At 45.8% G+C, this 17119-nt stretch overlaps 1 protein-coding gene across 1 annotated transcript in view; it reads left to right on the top strand.

The window, feature by feature from the left end:
• Positions 1-11415, top strand: part of LOC147673986 (E3 ubiquitin-protein ligase TRIM39-like) — a 149267-nt gene extending 137852 nt beyond the window's left edge. The window contains exon 6 of the mRNA XM_086945071.1: positions 10791-11415. Coding sequence (XP_086801197.1) covers positions 10791-11308 — 518 coding nt within the window. The 3' untranslated portion in view covers positions 11309-11415. The remainder of the gene's footprint in view (positions 1-10790) is intronic.
• The last annotated feature ends 5704 nt before the right edge of the window (positions 11416-17119 follow it).

Genomic DNA, 17119 nt, shown 5'->3' with positions numbered 1-17119 from the left:
GTTCTACATTTATAATAAATACATCAAATTAATTGGAACCAATATGTAACATAAAAATATTTTGAACTACATTTGTTGAGGTAAATACAATTTTTCATTTTTCCCTATGCTTTACCATAGATGGACTCTACAGTCAGGATGGAATCTTCTGCCTTTAGACAGTAGACACTCAAACACACTTTTTGCATGCTTCGTTGAAGCATAGGAAAAGTTATGCTAAAGAGTTGCGGAGGGCTCCTCTTCCCTTAAGGCATCAGCTACCTTTCCTCCATGAATATCTCCTCATCCCTGCATGAACCACTCCACTTCCCCAATGTGTCGCTCCTCTTCCCTTAATATGTCAGGAATGTTCCCTCCATGCATCCATGGCGTCACCTTAGGGTATTAGTGTAGTGCAACAGCCTTGAGAATTTGCAACAGCTCTTATGTTTCTCTAATCATTGATGACTGGGTTTACCCATCTGTGGTTTTTAGAGGAGACTGCGATGCTCACCCTTAACACGCCCAGAGATTGTTGTTGTTGTTGTGCCTCCCTGCCCGGATCTCCACCCCGCTCCCGCCTCCCAGCTGCTCCTCCCTCGCCCCTCCCCCTCCACTATCCGCATATGACAGATGCATTTGCGCGCAGCGGTCGCGCCTTATGCGCGCCGAAGGTGCGCCAAAGGTAAGCCCGTCTACGCCCGTCCGCTCAGCAGTCATGTGGTTAAAGAGCTCACAGTGATCACATGCATCAGATGTGAGCAGACTATCAGCTGCTAGCCACAGGTGTGCTGAATACCCATCTGTGGTTTTTAGAGGAGACTGCGATGCTCACCCTTAACACGCCCAGAGATTGTTGTTGTTGTTGTGCCTCCCTGCCCGGATCTCCACCCCGCTCCCGCCTCCCAGCTGCTCCTCCCTCGCCCCTCCCCCTCCACTATCCGCATATGACAGATGCATTTTCGCGCAGCGGTCGCGCCCTTGCGCGCCAAAGGTAAGCCCGTCTACGCCCGTCCGCGCCTGGACCGCGCCCAGCGCCAGCCCCCCTGCTCCCCGCAAATCCCATTCCTCCTGCAGAACATACGACGCCGCAACCCTCTCAGCACTTAATCCTGGCCCACTCCCAAACTGCTACCAAGCCGACCCAGGACACACCCATGGACCCTTCACCTGCCGCTCCTGCAAGTTCGACAGCATCAGGACCCACACCAAATCCACTAACTCCAAACAGAGCTCCAACACTAACCAACTAAAGTGCTTCCTGCTCAACACCCGCTCAGTCCACAGACACTCCATCGAACTCTGGAACCTACTTGACACTACATCGCCGGACGTCGCCTTCCTTACAGAAACATGGATGAACGCCTCATCAGCCCCCGACATCGCCTAAGCATCCCGGACACCTACAAGATCATCCGAAAAGATCGCACAAACCAAACGAGGAGGCATCGCCATCGTCCATAAGAACACAATCCGCATCACAACCAGTTCAGACGATAACATCACTACCGCCGAACACCTTCACTTCCAGATTCACACCGACCCCAAAACCACACTCAGAGACACCCTCATCTACAGACCCCCAGGACCCCGCACACAATTCAGCGAAGACATCGCTGACTTCATCAGCCCACATGCCCTCCCATCCGAGAACTACATTCTACTGGGAGACCTCAACTTTCACCTGGAAAAGAAAAACGACAACAACACCAACACCCTTCTGGACAACCTGGACAACCTCGGACTCAAACAACTCGTTGACACCCCCACCCACTCTGCCGGACACACGCTTGACCCTATCTTCACCTCCAGCAAGCACATCTCCTCCATTGGACGGACCACAGCTGCGTTCACTTCAACTACAAAAACTCCACGACCCACAACCTATTCCCCGAAGAAATTGGAACAAAATCACCACCGACCAGTTCTTCACATCGCTTCACCAAAACCCCCCTGCCAATTCATCGGACCCTAACCAAGCAGCCACCAACCTCACACAATGGATCACCCAAACTAGCACCCTTGAAAAACCATCTAACCAAGCAAGGCAGCAAAAAAGCCCCCTGGTTCAATGATGACCTTAAGAAATCCAAGAAGTTCTGTCGTACTCTCGAGAAAACCTGGAGAAAAAACCCAACCACTGACAACCTAGCCACCTTCAAGAACGCCACCCGCAAACACCACCAACTGATCCGATCCACCAAGAAATCAACTTTCAAGGATCGACTTGACAACAATGCCCAAAACAGCAAGGAATTATTCAACATCGTCAAAGAATTCACTAACCCCTCCGCCGGCACTACGACATCACGCCCTCCCAAGTCCTCTGCGACTCTCTATCCTCATTCTTCCACAACAAAATCGCCAAAATACATAACAGCTTTGAAAACCAGTCCAAAGACCAGTCCACTCCACCCACCTCCGAACCAAAACCGCAGTCTAACAACCTTTGCGCCTGGAACCCAATCACCACCGAAGACACCATCCGCCTGATGAACTCCATCCACTCAGGATCGGCAACCGACCCATGTCCCCACCACATCTTCAACAAAGCAGACTCCATCATCGCACCCCATCTCCGCGATGTCATCAACTGTTCCTTCAACTCCGCTACCTTCCCGGAAAGCTGGAAACATGCCAAACTCAGCGCCCTTCTGAAGAAACCCACGGCAGACCCAACTGAACTTAAGAACTACCGCCCCATCTCGCCAAAGTCATCGAGAAAGCCGTCAACAGTCAGCTCGCCGCCTTCCTCGAATCCAACAAATCCCTCGACCCCTCACAGTCCGGCTTCCGAGCCAAACACAGCACCGAAACCGCCCTCATCGCAGCAACAGACGACATCCGTACACTACTGGACAACGGAGAAACAGTTGCTCTCATCTTACTTGACCTCTCCGCAGCCTTCGACACAGTCTGTCATAGCACCCTCATACAACGCCTCAGCAACGTCGGAATACAAGGAAAAGCATTGGACTGGATCATCTCGTTCCTCACCGGAAGAACCCAGAGAGTCCGCCTCCACCCTTTCAAATCAGAGGCCACCGAAGTCATCTGCGGAGTACCACAAGGATCATCACTCAGTCCTACCCTCTTCAACGTTTACATGAGTCCCCTCGCTTCCATCGCACGCCAACACAACCTCAACACCATCTCCTACGCAGACGACACCCAGCTGATCCTCTCCCTCACCAAAGACCCAAACACCGCCAAAACCAACCTACACGAAGGAATGAAAGAAGTAGCCGAGTGGATGAAGATCAGCCGTTTAAAACTAAACTCGGACAAAACAGAAGTCCTCATCTTAGGGCCATCCCCCTCTGCCTGGGACGACTCATGGTGGCCACCGGCCCTCGGAACCGCACCCATACCTACGGACCACGCACGTAACCTGGGCTTCATCCTAGACTCCTCCCTCTCGATGACCAGACAAGTCAACGCCGTCTCGTCATCCTACTTCAACATCCTACGAATGCTCAAAAAAAATCTTCCGTTGGATCCCCACCGAAACAAGAAAGACGGTCACCCACGCACTGGTCACAAGCCGACTGGACTACGGAAACACCCTTTACGTCGGAACCACAGCCAAACTACAGAAAAAACTCCAACGCATCCAAAACGCCTCAGCCAGACTCATATTGGACATCCCTCGGCAAGCTCACATTTCCAGCCGCCTGAAAGACCTTCATTGGCTCCCCATCAACAAGAGAATAACGTTCCGTCTCCTCACCCACGCACACAAAGCACTCTACGACCTAGGACCCGAATGCCTCAACACGCGTCTATCCTTCTACACCCCCTCCCGACAACTACGATCATCCAATCAAGCCCTCGCCGCAATTCTGCGCATCCACAGATCCACCATGGGGGGAAGATCCTTCTCCTACTTAGCGGCCAAGACCTGGAACTCTCTCCCCACCCACCTCCGCCTTACACAGAACCACCTCTCCTTCAGAAAGCAACTAAAAACTTGGATATTCGATAAGTAAAACACCTCCCCCCCTCAAGCGCCTTGATACCCACTGGGTGAGTAGTGCGCTATACAAATGTTGGAACTTGAACTTGAAAGACTAGTCTCCATAGCTGAAACTGATATGGGGCTCAAAGCCCAACCTTGATTCCACCTTGTGTTAGTTTCCTGTAAGTTGGGGTGAAGTCATTTGACCCTACTTCACTTTGTGATCAGCTAGGACTGTGAAAGCTCAGAGTCAGTGAGAAAGGCTACACTGACCTCAGAAAGATGAGCAGAGGTTAGGAGCTGTGGCGGGAAGCAGTGAGTCCATCTGCGTCTACCTCCATTTGGAGTCTGTTGGGTGCCTTCATCCTCTCTACCTTCAGCACAGAGTGCGGTTAAATGTCATTCAACATTTTGACAATTAAGAGGCAGTGCCGGAACAGGATTTAAGGTAAGTCTCAACTAGCATCTACAGAGGTCCTAGTCCAAAAACCTAACAAGCCCAAACCTTGTTTATTGAACATGCCTAGATTATTTTGCACATCAGCACTTCTTACCTTCTCATGGAGTCTGAATTTCCTTTAACTGGAACCAATCTAGTTATTGGAAGTGCAAAAGGAGCAACAGATAATGACATGCCTGTCTTCTAAATGGATCCCAACTCCACATAAAATGCCGAAAATAGGAATAAACCACAAGCAGGGTTAAAAAACTGAACATCAAAACGGATAGAGGACAGCACTGTAGTGGCACCTGTGACTTCAATTCCTTACGTTTGACAAAGGTATTGATGCAGCTACGACTGGCCGAGCAGGCCAGCTAACATCCATTCAAACATATTGACCTAGAGATGCTTACGACCCAGTATATTAAAATATAGACACCATACTTGGACCACTATTTTCATTTCAGTTCTAGACTTGACTTTATCCTACACTGACTGTAAATTTATCGAGAGATTCCTATCCTTCCTGATCAAAAAAGAGCAGCTTCTAGCTTTTCACATATTTGTTTCCTACCCCAGCTGTTGGTGGGGGCGGGGCATCTGCTTTCTCGTTTTACTTGCTCTCACAACAGCTTTCTCCACATTTGAAATCTGAACTCTACCATGGAAAGCAGCATGAGACTTAACGGAAAAGTACTGAGTTGTTTTTTTCTTTTTTCTGAACACCCGTTCTCCATTGGTGAAGATTGTAAGTTACTCCTGAGGAAGCGCCGCATTGACCTGTGGTATAGTACATGTCCCAGCTGAACACTGGTTTTGTTCAGTTTGTATCATGAGCCACTAAGTATGTTATTTTTAGTGGTCGGGGTCTGTGTACAGCACAATAAGAGTGTCAATGAAATCTAAATAAATGACTTATGTTACGAGCTCCCCAAAATCCAGTCTTTTAGGGCTGACAACGTTTAAATGGAATAAACCACAACAGTGAGGAGGTTTGAAAATGTCACCAGAATTCCGAGATAGAAATATTGGGCCATATAACACATTTCAGCTGTATATATTTTTCATTTTTCATGTTTATTTTGGTGTAGTTAACTTGAAAAAGTTACTTTATTCAGGTACCTCTAACAATAGACATCGTTTGGAATTAGAATGTTTAGGATTTGTTTATATTTCATGAATTTGTTCATAAAACAATGGACAGTGATTAGCGCTAGTAGATGTATATGAATCTGTGGATGCTATATGTTTACCTCATAACCATGGGTTTAGTGGATAATTTGTAGATTTCCCCAAAAATGCTAATGATGTTTTTAGCTCAAATTGCTAAAAATAATAAAGCCAGAAAGTTGTTTGCATTTTTTATAAAAACCAAACAGTGAATGACTTACGTAATCGATTCAGGAATCACACATCAGCGCAAATTAATAAGAAACTTGACCAACCTGAAACCGATCATTTTACCTTTGTGAACCATTGCTATTAAATTTCAAAATGTTTCTCTGTGGAACATGCCTTAAGGGAAGAACAACTGGACTCCAGGGGAAACTTCTGGATGTACCATTTTAAATTATTGCCTTCAGATGGACTGGCCATCATTGACAATACCACTTGATCACTGCATATCGCAGGACTGCATTAATTCCACATTCCAAGTGGAATCTTCTCTCATGATAATTTTTGAACACCCAGTAGTGTGAGCTGTGCAGCCACTGAGCAAACAATCTTGGATTACCTGAGCGAGGTAGAAGCTAAAACGTTTTATGGCAATATATGTTTGTTCATTCTCAAGCTCTTTAAGGAATCGAGGAGGATTACAGTTGCTGTCAAGTCAAGATGCTTGTATTTTTTGCCTGGATTTCTCAGTGTAACATATTTCCCTCCGAGGGAAAATGTGATATTTAGGAATCAACGTCTTCCACACGCATGTAGGTTGAATCACTTAGGTGTACTTCTGTACACCTCGGCCATAGTCAGCTAGGCAGTAACTGACTCAGAATGCTCCCTGCTTTACAGTTACGCAACCGTATAGTACAAGTTTCCTAATTCTACTATCCTGCACATGAGTCCATATATCTGAGATCCTTTAATGAGCCGGAGCATAGGCAAATTCCCGTGAGACCAGATCATATAGGAAAAGCAGGTCATGCTTTTCCGGTGAATTCTATAGGGTTTCGTCCTTCTCAGGGGTTTTCAAACTCTGTATGTTCTCTGTACCATGATTCTTTAAGAAAGTGCTGTGAGCTAGAGGAGCCGTGGTAGGGTATGGTCCAATATTGTGTGTTCATGATTGTCTGTCAGGATAAGGATTTCTCACAAAGAGAGTGTCTTGGCAAGAATGCTGCCAGAGATCTCACGTGCAGCCCTACAGGCCAGCTCCCTCTTCCATGGCCAGACTGTGGATATTAATTTACTAACTCTGTGCCTCTCATTCCTCTTTCATTAGTCCGATTCAACTTAGAATTGGTTTAGAGGTGGCGCAGGCTGAGGTCAATGTTTGCCTTACGTTTTTGCCAAACTTTAGTGGTCCAGCTGGGCTTAAGCCAACAGCTGCAAGAATGTTGGCACTCAGACCACAGCCATCATGATGAAAGGTTAGCCAACCCTATGTTTTAAAGTTCTTAGTAATCATTGCGACTTCAAACACAATAATGATGCTATAGCTGAGTCATACCTTATGTTTGTTTGACTTTTCAAGTTTTGCCACATGAATTCTCTGGCTCAAAGCATCAGCCTTTACTTGAGTCTTGGCTGCAGAAAGTGTCAATGTAGTTGTAAAATGTTATTGCTTTGATACTCTATGGCCTCCAGCTGTTACACTATGGAAGAGAGAGACCATGTGAGTAATGAGTGGACCCGATGCCGGTTAAGCAGGAGAACAATCTAATGTCAATGAGTTTCAGTGAGAGTAGAATTGATTTACCTTTGCTAGCTTGGCCTACATTTGCTGAATTTTCCACAGAGTAAAGCAAAACTCAAGTGCATATAAATCCTCCCCTTGACTATTTCCACATTAACCAAACCAGTAGTCCAATAGAACATTCCTGATTTTGATCCTGACTGGCAGCTACTCTCACAGAACAATGAATACAGGGTGGCTCAGAGACCCATCTGAGTGAAAGAAACCAAGCAACTTTCACATGCACGGGTTCCCTGCAAAAGCACAGTAATTCTCAACAGCCCTTCCCCTTCTCTTGCTCTTAGTATACAAAAGGCGTTGTACTCTCGTTCTGACAAACCTTAAACTGGGTTATTAGCATCAGCCAATTAAAGTTTTCTACAACCCTGGAGATGCACTTATCCAAGTCCTTAATCTCAGTCTGAGAAAAACATTAAAACTTCTGACTCCCATGCTTCAAAAAAAACATGTAACATTCCGAATCTAGGTTTTGTTTTGTGTGTTTCAGTCAAACTTATATGTGCACTTAAACTGTTAATTGCCATCACCAAAGTCTATTGATCAGTTTGAGTTTGATTTATTGAAGAGAATGAGGGAATGGGGGATCAGTTTAGACATTGTGTTGAGGCTGAAAAGTCTCTTCCTTCTTGATGGACACTCATCCCTTACAGGAGTGCCCCATCTGGGTGGGACACAAACTGGAGGAAGAGAGAGCAAGGCTTTCATGTGTATTTCAAAAGTGTTCTTTGATTCTGCAAAGGTCACATGTTAGTGGTACCTGGGGACATCGCAGGAAGGAGGTGTGGCTGATATGGGAATCATAAAGAGTAGGCATATGGGCATTTGTAGCCATTTGTCAAGCATATATCAATGAGGCTGATGTTCAGATGTGGTCCACAAGCAACTCTCATGGACTGTTTTGTAGGGATATCTGGGCTGGAATCGCTCATGCTTTGACAGACTACTTCCTGGGCAAAGGACAGGACAGAAGAGTGGGCACTTCAGAGGAGGCATCACATGCAACAGAAACTTCAAAGCATGAAACACTAAAAATAAATTCTTCTGGAAATGGATTATAAAAAAGGAGCCAGAAGCTCCCAAATGGTCAATTGCCAAGCAGTCGGCTTGGGCTGTATTTCGACGTGGAAAAGCTAAGCAAGAGTTCTGCTTTGTGTGACAAGGACTGGGGATTAATTTCTTTCCAATCTCCTTGCTGGGTGAGTGGATATCGCTCAGAATAATCAAGATCATCTGCACTGTTGTCTGGAGCACCAGCGCCGCCCTGCCTGCCAATACCAGAGGACTCTGTTAGAAGAGCAGAGGACCTGGAGGGAGCAAGATCCAGAGGGAAATCCTGTCAGATCTTTGTAGCGAATAGTGAGAAAGGGCGGTTTCATCGATTGTGCCGTTGCCTGTGTGCAGACTAAAAGATGATAACCCCATAAGCCAGAGCGGGCTGCCGTGAAGTCCAATGCTGTCCTACAGATCTGGCTATTGCTCAAGTGCAGACTAAAGTGTGCGACCCTGTATTCTTGAGGAGCCTGCCGTGAAGGAAAGTGCTGTTGCACCGTTTAGTCCTTTGCCCACATGCAGACTAAAGTTGGCAAATCTGTGTGACAGAGGGGGCTGTAGTTGCATCGATTGGGCCGTTGTCTGTTTGTAGACTAAAAGACGGCAACCCTATTTTCCAGAGAGGGTCGCTGTGAAGAGAGTTGCTGTTTCCCCAATCGGGTCATTGTCCATATGCAGTCTAAAGTTGGCAACCCTGTGTGCCAGATGGGGCATTGTGAAGAAATCTGCTGTGGCAACCAGTTGGGCCGTTGCTCATGTGCGGACTAAAGTTGGTGATCTACTATGCTAGAGGAGGCCACTGTGAAGTGCAAGGGCTTTTGCCTGGTGTATCGTGTGACCAAGAGGAAACAGGGAGTCTGGATACGTGTGCCCAGAGCCACGACTGAAGCATCGGAAGCCGATTCAAAGCACCAGACCTGCCAGTGGTATTGTAGGAACTTGCTGCATCATCCCAAGGAGTCCAGTGGATGACCAGTAACCTGACCAGCAGCGAAGAGACTGTTGCTCTACACTGGCAGCCAGTTAAGTCCAGTGCGACGCTGAAGTATTGAACTCCCCAGAGGTCTTCCATAATGCAACACCAGCTAGAGTTGGTAAGAGTGATCACAGGGCGGTAGAGCCAGCCCAGGGGAACTTGCTCTGCCTCACATTGCTATAGTGCCAAAATACTTTGATTTTAAAAAGCCATGATGGGACTGCTAGGACTTGGACTTGTAGTTGGACTTAACCTGAATGTTGTCTATTGTAAATGGGAGATAACCACTGCCATTGAACTGAGAAGTGGGACTCGGGGCTCTGCCCAGACAACGCTAGTAAGCTGGCCTTAGAAGGGTTGTGTATATTGTTTGTGCATGTCGTATTTCATTTTGAATCCATATATAAATACTCATTTTTTCATAAAGCTAGCATCTGACTGGGCATTCATTTATTGGGGTTGCTGAATGTAGTTTTTGTATTGAGTCTGTGTTCCCCTCACACCTACCTCCCCACGGAGAAGCCTTGGACTGCTCGACCCGCACTACCACTGAGGGTTGAATGCCGATGGGGTACTTGGCCCAATTGCTCAGGAACCATAGTAGGTCAAGCTCAGGGACATCAGGAGTAAAAGGCCACAACCACCCTATTTGGGCCCGGTAGTTCGTACATGCTTCGTGGCCCTCTGAAAGGGGTCTGTCACATTTGGTATGACTTATATTGGAGAACATTATATCAGGCTAAAAGCCTGCATTGTGACGCTGAATGTGAGAAAGGTATACTTCGGGTTTGTGTATATTATATGCTTTGTTTACAGTTGATGAACTAGACTATATATGCAACAGGATTCAGAAATATGTGTAATTTGTACAAGTTTTTAGATTCTGTATAGATATCATTACTATTTTACATTCCCCACTGTTAGCCTTATGTTCTGACTTTAGGGGGGAAAAAGAAGCTGCATTTGAAGAGGTTAGAAGTGCCATTTGTACAGGGCATACAGATGAAGAGTCCTACTAGGCATAAGGCAACAGCAGGATACAGAACCTAGCAGTCCAAAAAGTAAAAAAACAGGACAGTGGACTTTTCTACAGTTGAAAAATCCTTGTGAAAAAATATAAAAAGATCTGCTGTTCAGTTTCAGCAACTTAAGCCTCAATATTTTTATCCAGCACTTTTTATTACGTTGTTGTACCACATGTGTACGTAGTTTTGCTTTTTGTTATTAGAGAATATTATGGGACTGCTTACAGAGTCCCTTAAATGTTTTTCCAAGTAGTAATGTGCACAAGAAATCAACTAAACATTGTTGTCAAATTCTACTATTACCTATCAATTGAGCACTGTCAATTGGATTCATTCTGATGAATTTCAAATTTCATTATGCTTGTCTCTGTACTATTATATTTCTCATTCTCTCATGGGAGTATCTTCCAAACGTAATCCATTCATTGTTTTTCTCCTAGTCTCTGTAGTGGATTTGACGTTAAACCCTAAAACAGCAAACCCTTCGCTTGTCATATCCCAAGACCAGCAATCTGTTCGGCATGGGGGCTCTTGTCAACATCTATCAAATCCAGAGAGATTCCTGACTTCCTGGTGCGTCCTTGCAACTCAAGGCTTCTCATCAGGAAGATGCTGCTGGTTGGTCAAAGTGAATGATTCTGAACGCTGGGCAGTGGGCGTGACTAATCACTCTACAAGGAGGAAGGGAGCAGTCAGACTAGACCCAGAGGAGGGGTTCTGGGCAATTGGTCTTCTAGATGGACAGAACTATGCCCACACCTTTCCAGAGATGACAACCCTAACAAAGGAGAAACTCAACAGAATTAAAATATATCTGGACTATGAAGGAGGATGGCTCTCATTTTTCGATGCTGACACAATGGCTCGCCTGTACACTTTCACGGCCTCATTTCATGAGAAAATATATCCTTTCTTTTGGCTCAGGCACTTGGGAACAGAAATAACACTGAACTCGTAACATATTCATTATACAACTGATTCCATATGTCAATTGCCATTGAACAACATGCATTTAAACATGTCAAATACATATTATCATTAAAAAAGTCTCTTAGTTGCATAAAATATTCAGTTTAACTATGCAGTGTTTGCATGTGTGCTCATGAGGCTCTAATGTCTTTCATTAAGATATTGTGCATTTTAATGTCATATTTTCTTTGATTTACAGTTTTTATATTTTGGCATGCTTTTTTCACTGACGTTTTTGTGATTTTACACCTGCACAACCTAATTTGATTATTCATAGCTCTGTTAATGACATCATGTAACAGAATTCCATCATGGCTTGCTTTCAGTTGCGATGGGGATCTGTTGTTAATCCTAAATCTTTGCCCCTAAGGCACAGAGTGACTGAATCACCGTGGAGGCAAACATACCATGAGCATTCTACATCTCACTGTGCTTTTGGTTTGGTTTATTAGCCCTCCTCTGTTGATCTACACGGTGATCTCACCATTAATCCCAAATAGTGCTCTCAACAGTTCAGCAGAAGTCAGTGGCAGCTCTCAGCTTTGATTTAGAGCAGGTATGATTCTGGCTTAGAGAAGTGGAGGCACACTTGGCGGTGGACAGCTGCTGCACAAGCCACACTAGTCACTTATCCAGCCGCTTCGGTGCTACCCATAGCCATGGCACTAACTGCACCACAGCATGGCACACTGGAGCTACCTGTTAGACTCCCTCCGCATCTGCTGCACCAGCTGCCCTCTTCTGCCAAATCTGCTGTTACACTGCCTGGAATGGGCCCAAAATATGCCACCCAATCAGTCAAGAGCGGTACAAAAGGGGGTGGTGATGGACGGAGCATCTGAATCAATCAAACACTCACACCCAGTCAAAAGATCTGGGTTTAATCCATCACCGTTCTTTAGCCCACTCTGCCACCCCAGTTCAGACATGGCTATATGCAAATCAGTCTGACCCTGTGCCTCATGGGAACAGTCCAGCCCGAACTGCCAAGCCATTTTTCATGCTCAGACGTGAGTCCCATGCTCTCCACACCACTGGATTCAAGCAAGCCGGGCTGAAGACGGCTGGAATGCCAGAAACCGGTCCTCGGCAGCTTGTTTCCGGTCCAGGGAAGGCATGGCTTGGCAGTTCGGGCTGGACTGTTCCCATGAGGCACAGGGTCAGACTGATTTGCATATAGCCATGTCTGAACTGGGGTGGTGTGGAGTGCACAAAAACGATGGATTTAGGCCCAGATCTCTGTACCGGGGTGAATGTATGACATTGTTCTGCATTCTGTCCATCAACTGTGGTTTTTGCATTTGTCACCCAATCAGTCAAGAGCATTGGCGCCATATTAAGCAGTGAAGCCGTGGTGGTGAGTGTTGGCAATAGCTGGGTGGGGGTGTATGCAACAGTGGTGGTGGGTGTAGCAGTTTATATCTGAGTTGTTGGCAGCAGACAGCTAACATTTTTGCCAGTAGGCTTGTGGGGCCGATAGGAGGGATCCCTCACCCCTCTCTTGTCTTGAGAGGAGTCACAACCACTAGAGATCCTGGGATTCCTGTGATCACTGCTGCAGTGCTGCATCACTTCCTCAGTGCTTCTCCACTCATGTTACCTTCATGCAGCTGGTGTCCTCATTAGTCTTGCTCCCTTGCTAACTCCTTAAAGAAATTGATGTGCGGAGATTTTCATTTTTGATTTGTACTTTTGTATCATTAGAGAAGTAATTTAGCTTGGGTAGACATTGCTAATCCGGGCTGCATTTTTCTGGATGTCATTTTTCCAGCCCGAACTGCCAGGCCAGGTCATCCCTCGACTGGAAATAAACATGCGGGGACCGGTTTCAGGGTATCACCCCTTATCATCCAGGCTAGCTTGACTCCAGTGCCATGGTGAGCATGGGATCCACGTCTGGGCATCACCCTTCCCACTTTGGGCGACATATGCAAGAACAACATTTTATGGACAGAATGCTGAAATAATGTCAAATATTCACCCCCAGTACAGAGATTTGGGCCTAAATCTGGGTCCTGTGCTGTCCATGCCACTGGAGTCAAGCTAGCCCGGCTGATGAGTAGTGATACCCCAAAACCGGTTCTAGGATGCTGGTTTCCGGTCCAGGGAGGACCTGGACTGGAAGTTCGGGCTGGACTGTTCCCATGGGAAGCAGGGACAAGACTGAATTGCATATGGCTAGGCTTAAATTGGAATGGCATGGGGAGAAAAAAATGATATGTTTAGGCCCAGATCTTTTAACTGTGAATGTTTGACATTGTTCAGGATTCTGTCCATCAATTGTTCTTTTTGCATTTGTCACCTCAAGTGGGACAGGTATGCCCAGACGTTGGTTCCATGCTCTCCATGCAAATGAAGTCAAGCTTGCCTGACTGATGAGGGGTGATACCCTGAAACTGGTCCCTGGATGCTTTATTCTGGTCCAGGGAGGACCTGGCCAGGAAGTTCGTGCTGGACTGTCCCATGGGGAGCAGGGTCGAGACTGATTTGCATATGGCTGGGATTAAACTAGAATGGCATGGGGAGCAAAAAAACTATGGATTTAGGCCCAGATCTCTGTTTTGGGGTAAATGTTTGACATTGTTCAGCTTTCGGTCCATCAATAGTTCTTTTTGCATTCAGCAAGGTGCACAGCAGAATGTGGATGCCCTTGAGGGGGGAGCAGTGTAGAGTCTGTGAAGATATTGAGCTGGCAGTTGATTTTATCCACATGCTGCTGCCTCAGGTAAGTTTTCTGTGTGTATGTAAATGTATTCCCCCACGAGCGTAAGAGTTATTTGGGTGCCACTAGAAAGAAACGACAAACCAACGAGGTGGTCAGAAGAATTTACTAGACATCTAATCATTATAAGTTGGAGATGACACCCAAAAATTTGAAAATCACATAAATCTTATACCTGTTATTTTTGATGACTGTGAAAGAAGGGATTAAAAATATGCAATGTCTGCTGTTTAAAAAGCAGGAAGAATCTCCACACCCAAGCTGTACTCTCCGCACCCGGGTCATTCTCGCCTGCTGGGGCCGTGCTCTCTGGCTGGGGCCGTACTCTCTGATTTAGTGTCCATCTACCATTTTCCCTGCTCAAACTGATTTTCATGACCTCCTCTACCATTTATCACACGTTCCTAATGGTCCTTTTTCTAAACTGTTACTTTTTTTGGTATTTTTATATGCCGAATAAAGAAGTAAATAATAATAATAAAAGATGGGACGGTACAACGCTGGGTCCTCCAGGGTTTCCCTTTCTTTAAAAAGACAATTATATCGGTGCCTAGCCAAGATTGCGGGGGCTGCCCCTTATGTTGAACAGCTGGAAACAGATCTAGTAATAAATGTGCCAGTTCTAATTGAAGCATCTTATAGACTTCCATGGGAATTCTATCTGAGCCTGCGGCCTTTTCTGTGGCCCTCACCTGGATTATATCTGTGACTTTCCCTAATGTAATATCAGCCTCCAGTTTTGCAGTACAGGAACAGTAGCAACTACTATCCCACTGGCAGCTCTTACCCTTCCTGTATCTAGGGCCATATCCTGTGCTTCTGCCCAGCATAGCTCTGTGAATCCTCTAACGATTTCCTTTGATTACGTCACGTACGTCCCATCTTTCTTTCTGATCTTAGCAATGTTGTTTCTTCTTGTTTTCTGTCTCATGCGCAGAGCTAGGTGTTTGCCAGTTGTCTCTGGATACTCATAGTTTTCTCTGCTATAGGCTTGATGGGCTTCGGCCACCGATTTATTGTAGTAATTGTAATTGTTAATCTTAGCTTTAATCCGAATGACTTCTAGCTGTAGTTGGGCTTGTTGTTCTTCCTGTCTCCGGTAGTGCGGTAGTGTGTTTCTCCTCAAGTGAAGCCAGCTGTGCGACCAGCCGATGCATCTCATCTTGCTGAGTTTTTCTACAATGTCCCACAAAGCTAATGGCCTCACCCCTCAGTCCTGCCTTAAACTTATCCCAAACTACTTCCCTCGAGGCACTAAATCTATTCATGTCAACGAAGTGTTGTGCCCAACCCCTGAGATGATCTTTAACTAGGTTGTTGACCCAAAAATTCTGTCAAATGTCCATTTGGACCGAGTTTCATGTTCCCTTGTACCGTAATATCAAAACCAAGGGGTTATGGTCTGAGAGTATTTTGGGCAATTTCCTAATGCTTGTGTCATCAAGTAGGGTGGTGGACACAAATAAGTAATCTAACCTCACATATTTCTTGTGGGTAAATGAGAGGTATGTATAGACAGAATCTGATGGATACCTGAAGGCCCAGACATCCACGAAGCCATGGCTGGCCGTTAATGCGGCTAATGCATTATGCACCTGTGGTTTTCTCCCCTGATATTTGTTAGTAGGAGCCCCGCTAGCACCCAGATGGATATTCCAATCCCTGCATATTATCAAGGGATCAGACCAGGAGGCAAGCTCCATCTCAAGTTCTTCCAATATCATGGGGTTGTCCTGATTAGAACCATAAATGGTACATACTGTCAGCCCTATAGGTAGTGTTACCAATGCCCACCACCCCCACTTATCATTCAAGACTCGCATGGCAGGTGCCAGAATATTTGACACATGAATAGCTCTAATCGTGGAGGTCTGGGTACAGCAAGCCTTCATTGTTTATTTTGTAATCAAAATAGATTCTCTTCTATCCCATAGGATGCGGGTTTCCTGTTGACTTTTTATGTCAAACCCCAGGGATCTTAATGTCTCACCCACCCTGTGACGATTTTCTTTGTCGTTAAGATGACCAATGTTTATTGAGCAAATAAAAATGTTCCCCATACATATGACAAATAAACAATCTGATAACCAATCTGAAGATAGCTAAAAAGAGATCATTTTTTTCTTTGCTGGTTCTCTGGGTTTTTTCTCCACCTGCTACACCACTTCACCACCACCTCCCACCTGTACCCCCTCATAACCCGCCTCGCCAACCCGCCTCCCCCTCCCTGTCCCTCCCACCCTTAAAAACCCCTATAATGAGGAAAACAGACCTGTGTTGATTTGTGATGGATGGAAAGTAGCTCCCCAGCCAGTCGCTAATATTACCTATCAATCACCACCCAAAAGCCATTATCCAATTTGCCCTACAGCCATATCACCATTTAATAGAACATTTAAATCAACCTTGGCATGTTTATTACTCAGTAAGGCCTTAAAGACAAGGCAAGGGAATTGCCCAATCATATAGCCTAAAGTTATACCCCGCCCTCAGCAAGGAACACCTTAGCTTTAATTTCTGAGGTGAAGTATTGAGTATGCTTCCCCCAGATCACTTTCAAAGGGGCTGTTTCATTAAGAAAGCCTGAGTGCCCTTCTGGAATAGTCTAATCATTTGACGGAGGCACCAGCGCCGCTCAATAGTAACGTGGCAGAAATCTGGCTTAACAAAGAATGAGAAGTCCTCAGCAGATCGTCGAGCTTCAGGTCTAGCCTTTTCAAAGATATTTTGCCTCAGTAGATAGTTTCCAAAGTACACTAGGTTTTGCGTCAGCTTTGGCCGGATGTCACAGGGAGAAGGGGACTTAATGTGCCCGTTGGACTTCATAATGCTAATTCCATCCTTCTAGCTCTGGGAAGGGTTTACTCAGCAGCTCTGCCATGTTCAAGCACCTGTCAGATCCTTCTCTTCCTTCTGGAATTCCTAAGAACCGGAGGTTGTTACACCTTTGGTTGTTCTCTTGGTCTTTCAGCTTCCACTGGATGTCAATTAGTTGGGATTTATGAACTTCCGTTTGTCCTAAGGTACTGACAATATCTGTCTCAAGGGCAGCAGCTCTGAGCTCTAGGTCCATCAACC

The sequence above is a fragment of the Lissotriton vulgaris genome, chromosome 12 (assembly GCF_964263255.1).
Source record: "Lissotriton vulgaris chromosome 12, aLisVul1.2, whole genome shotgun sequence".
Classification (NCBI taxonomy): Eukaryota; Metazoa; Chordata; class Amphibia; order Caudata; family Salamandridae; genus Lissotriton; species Lissotriton vulgaris.
This window is presented reverse-complemented; position numbering and strand designations above follow the sequence as displayed.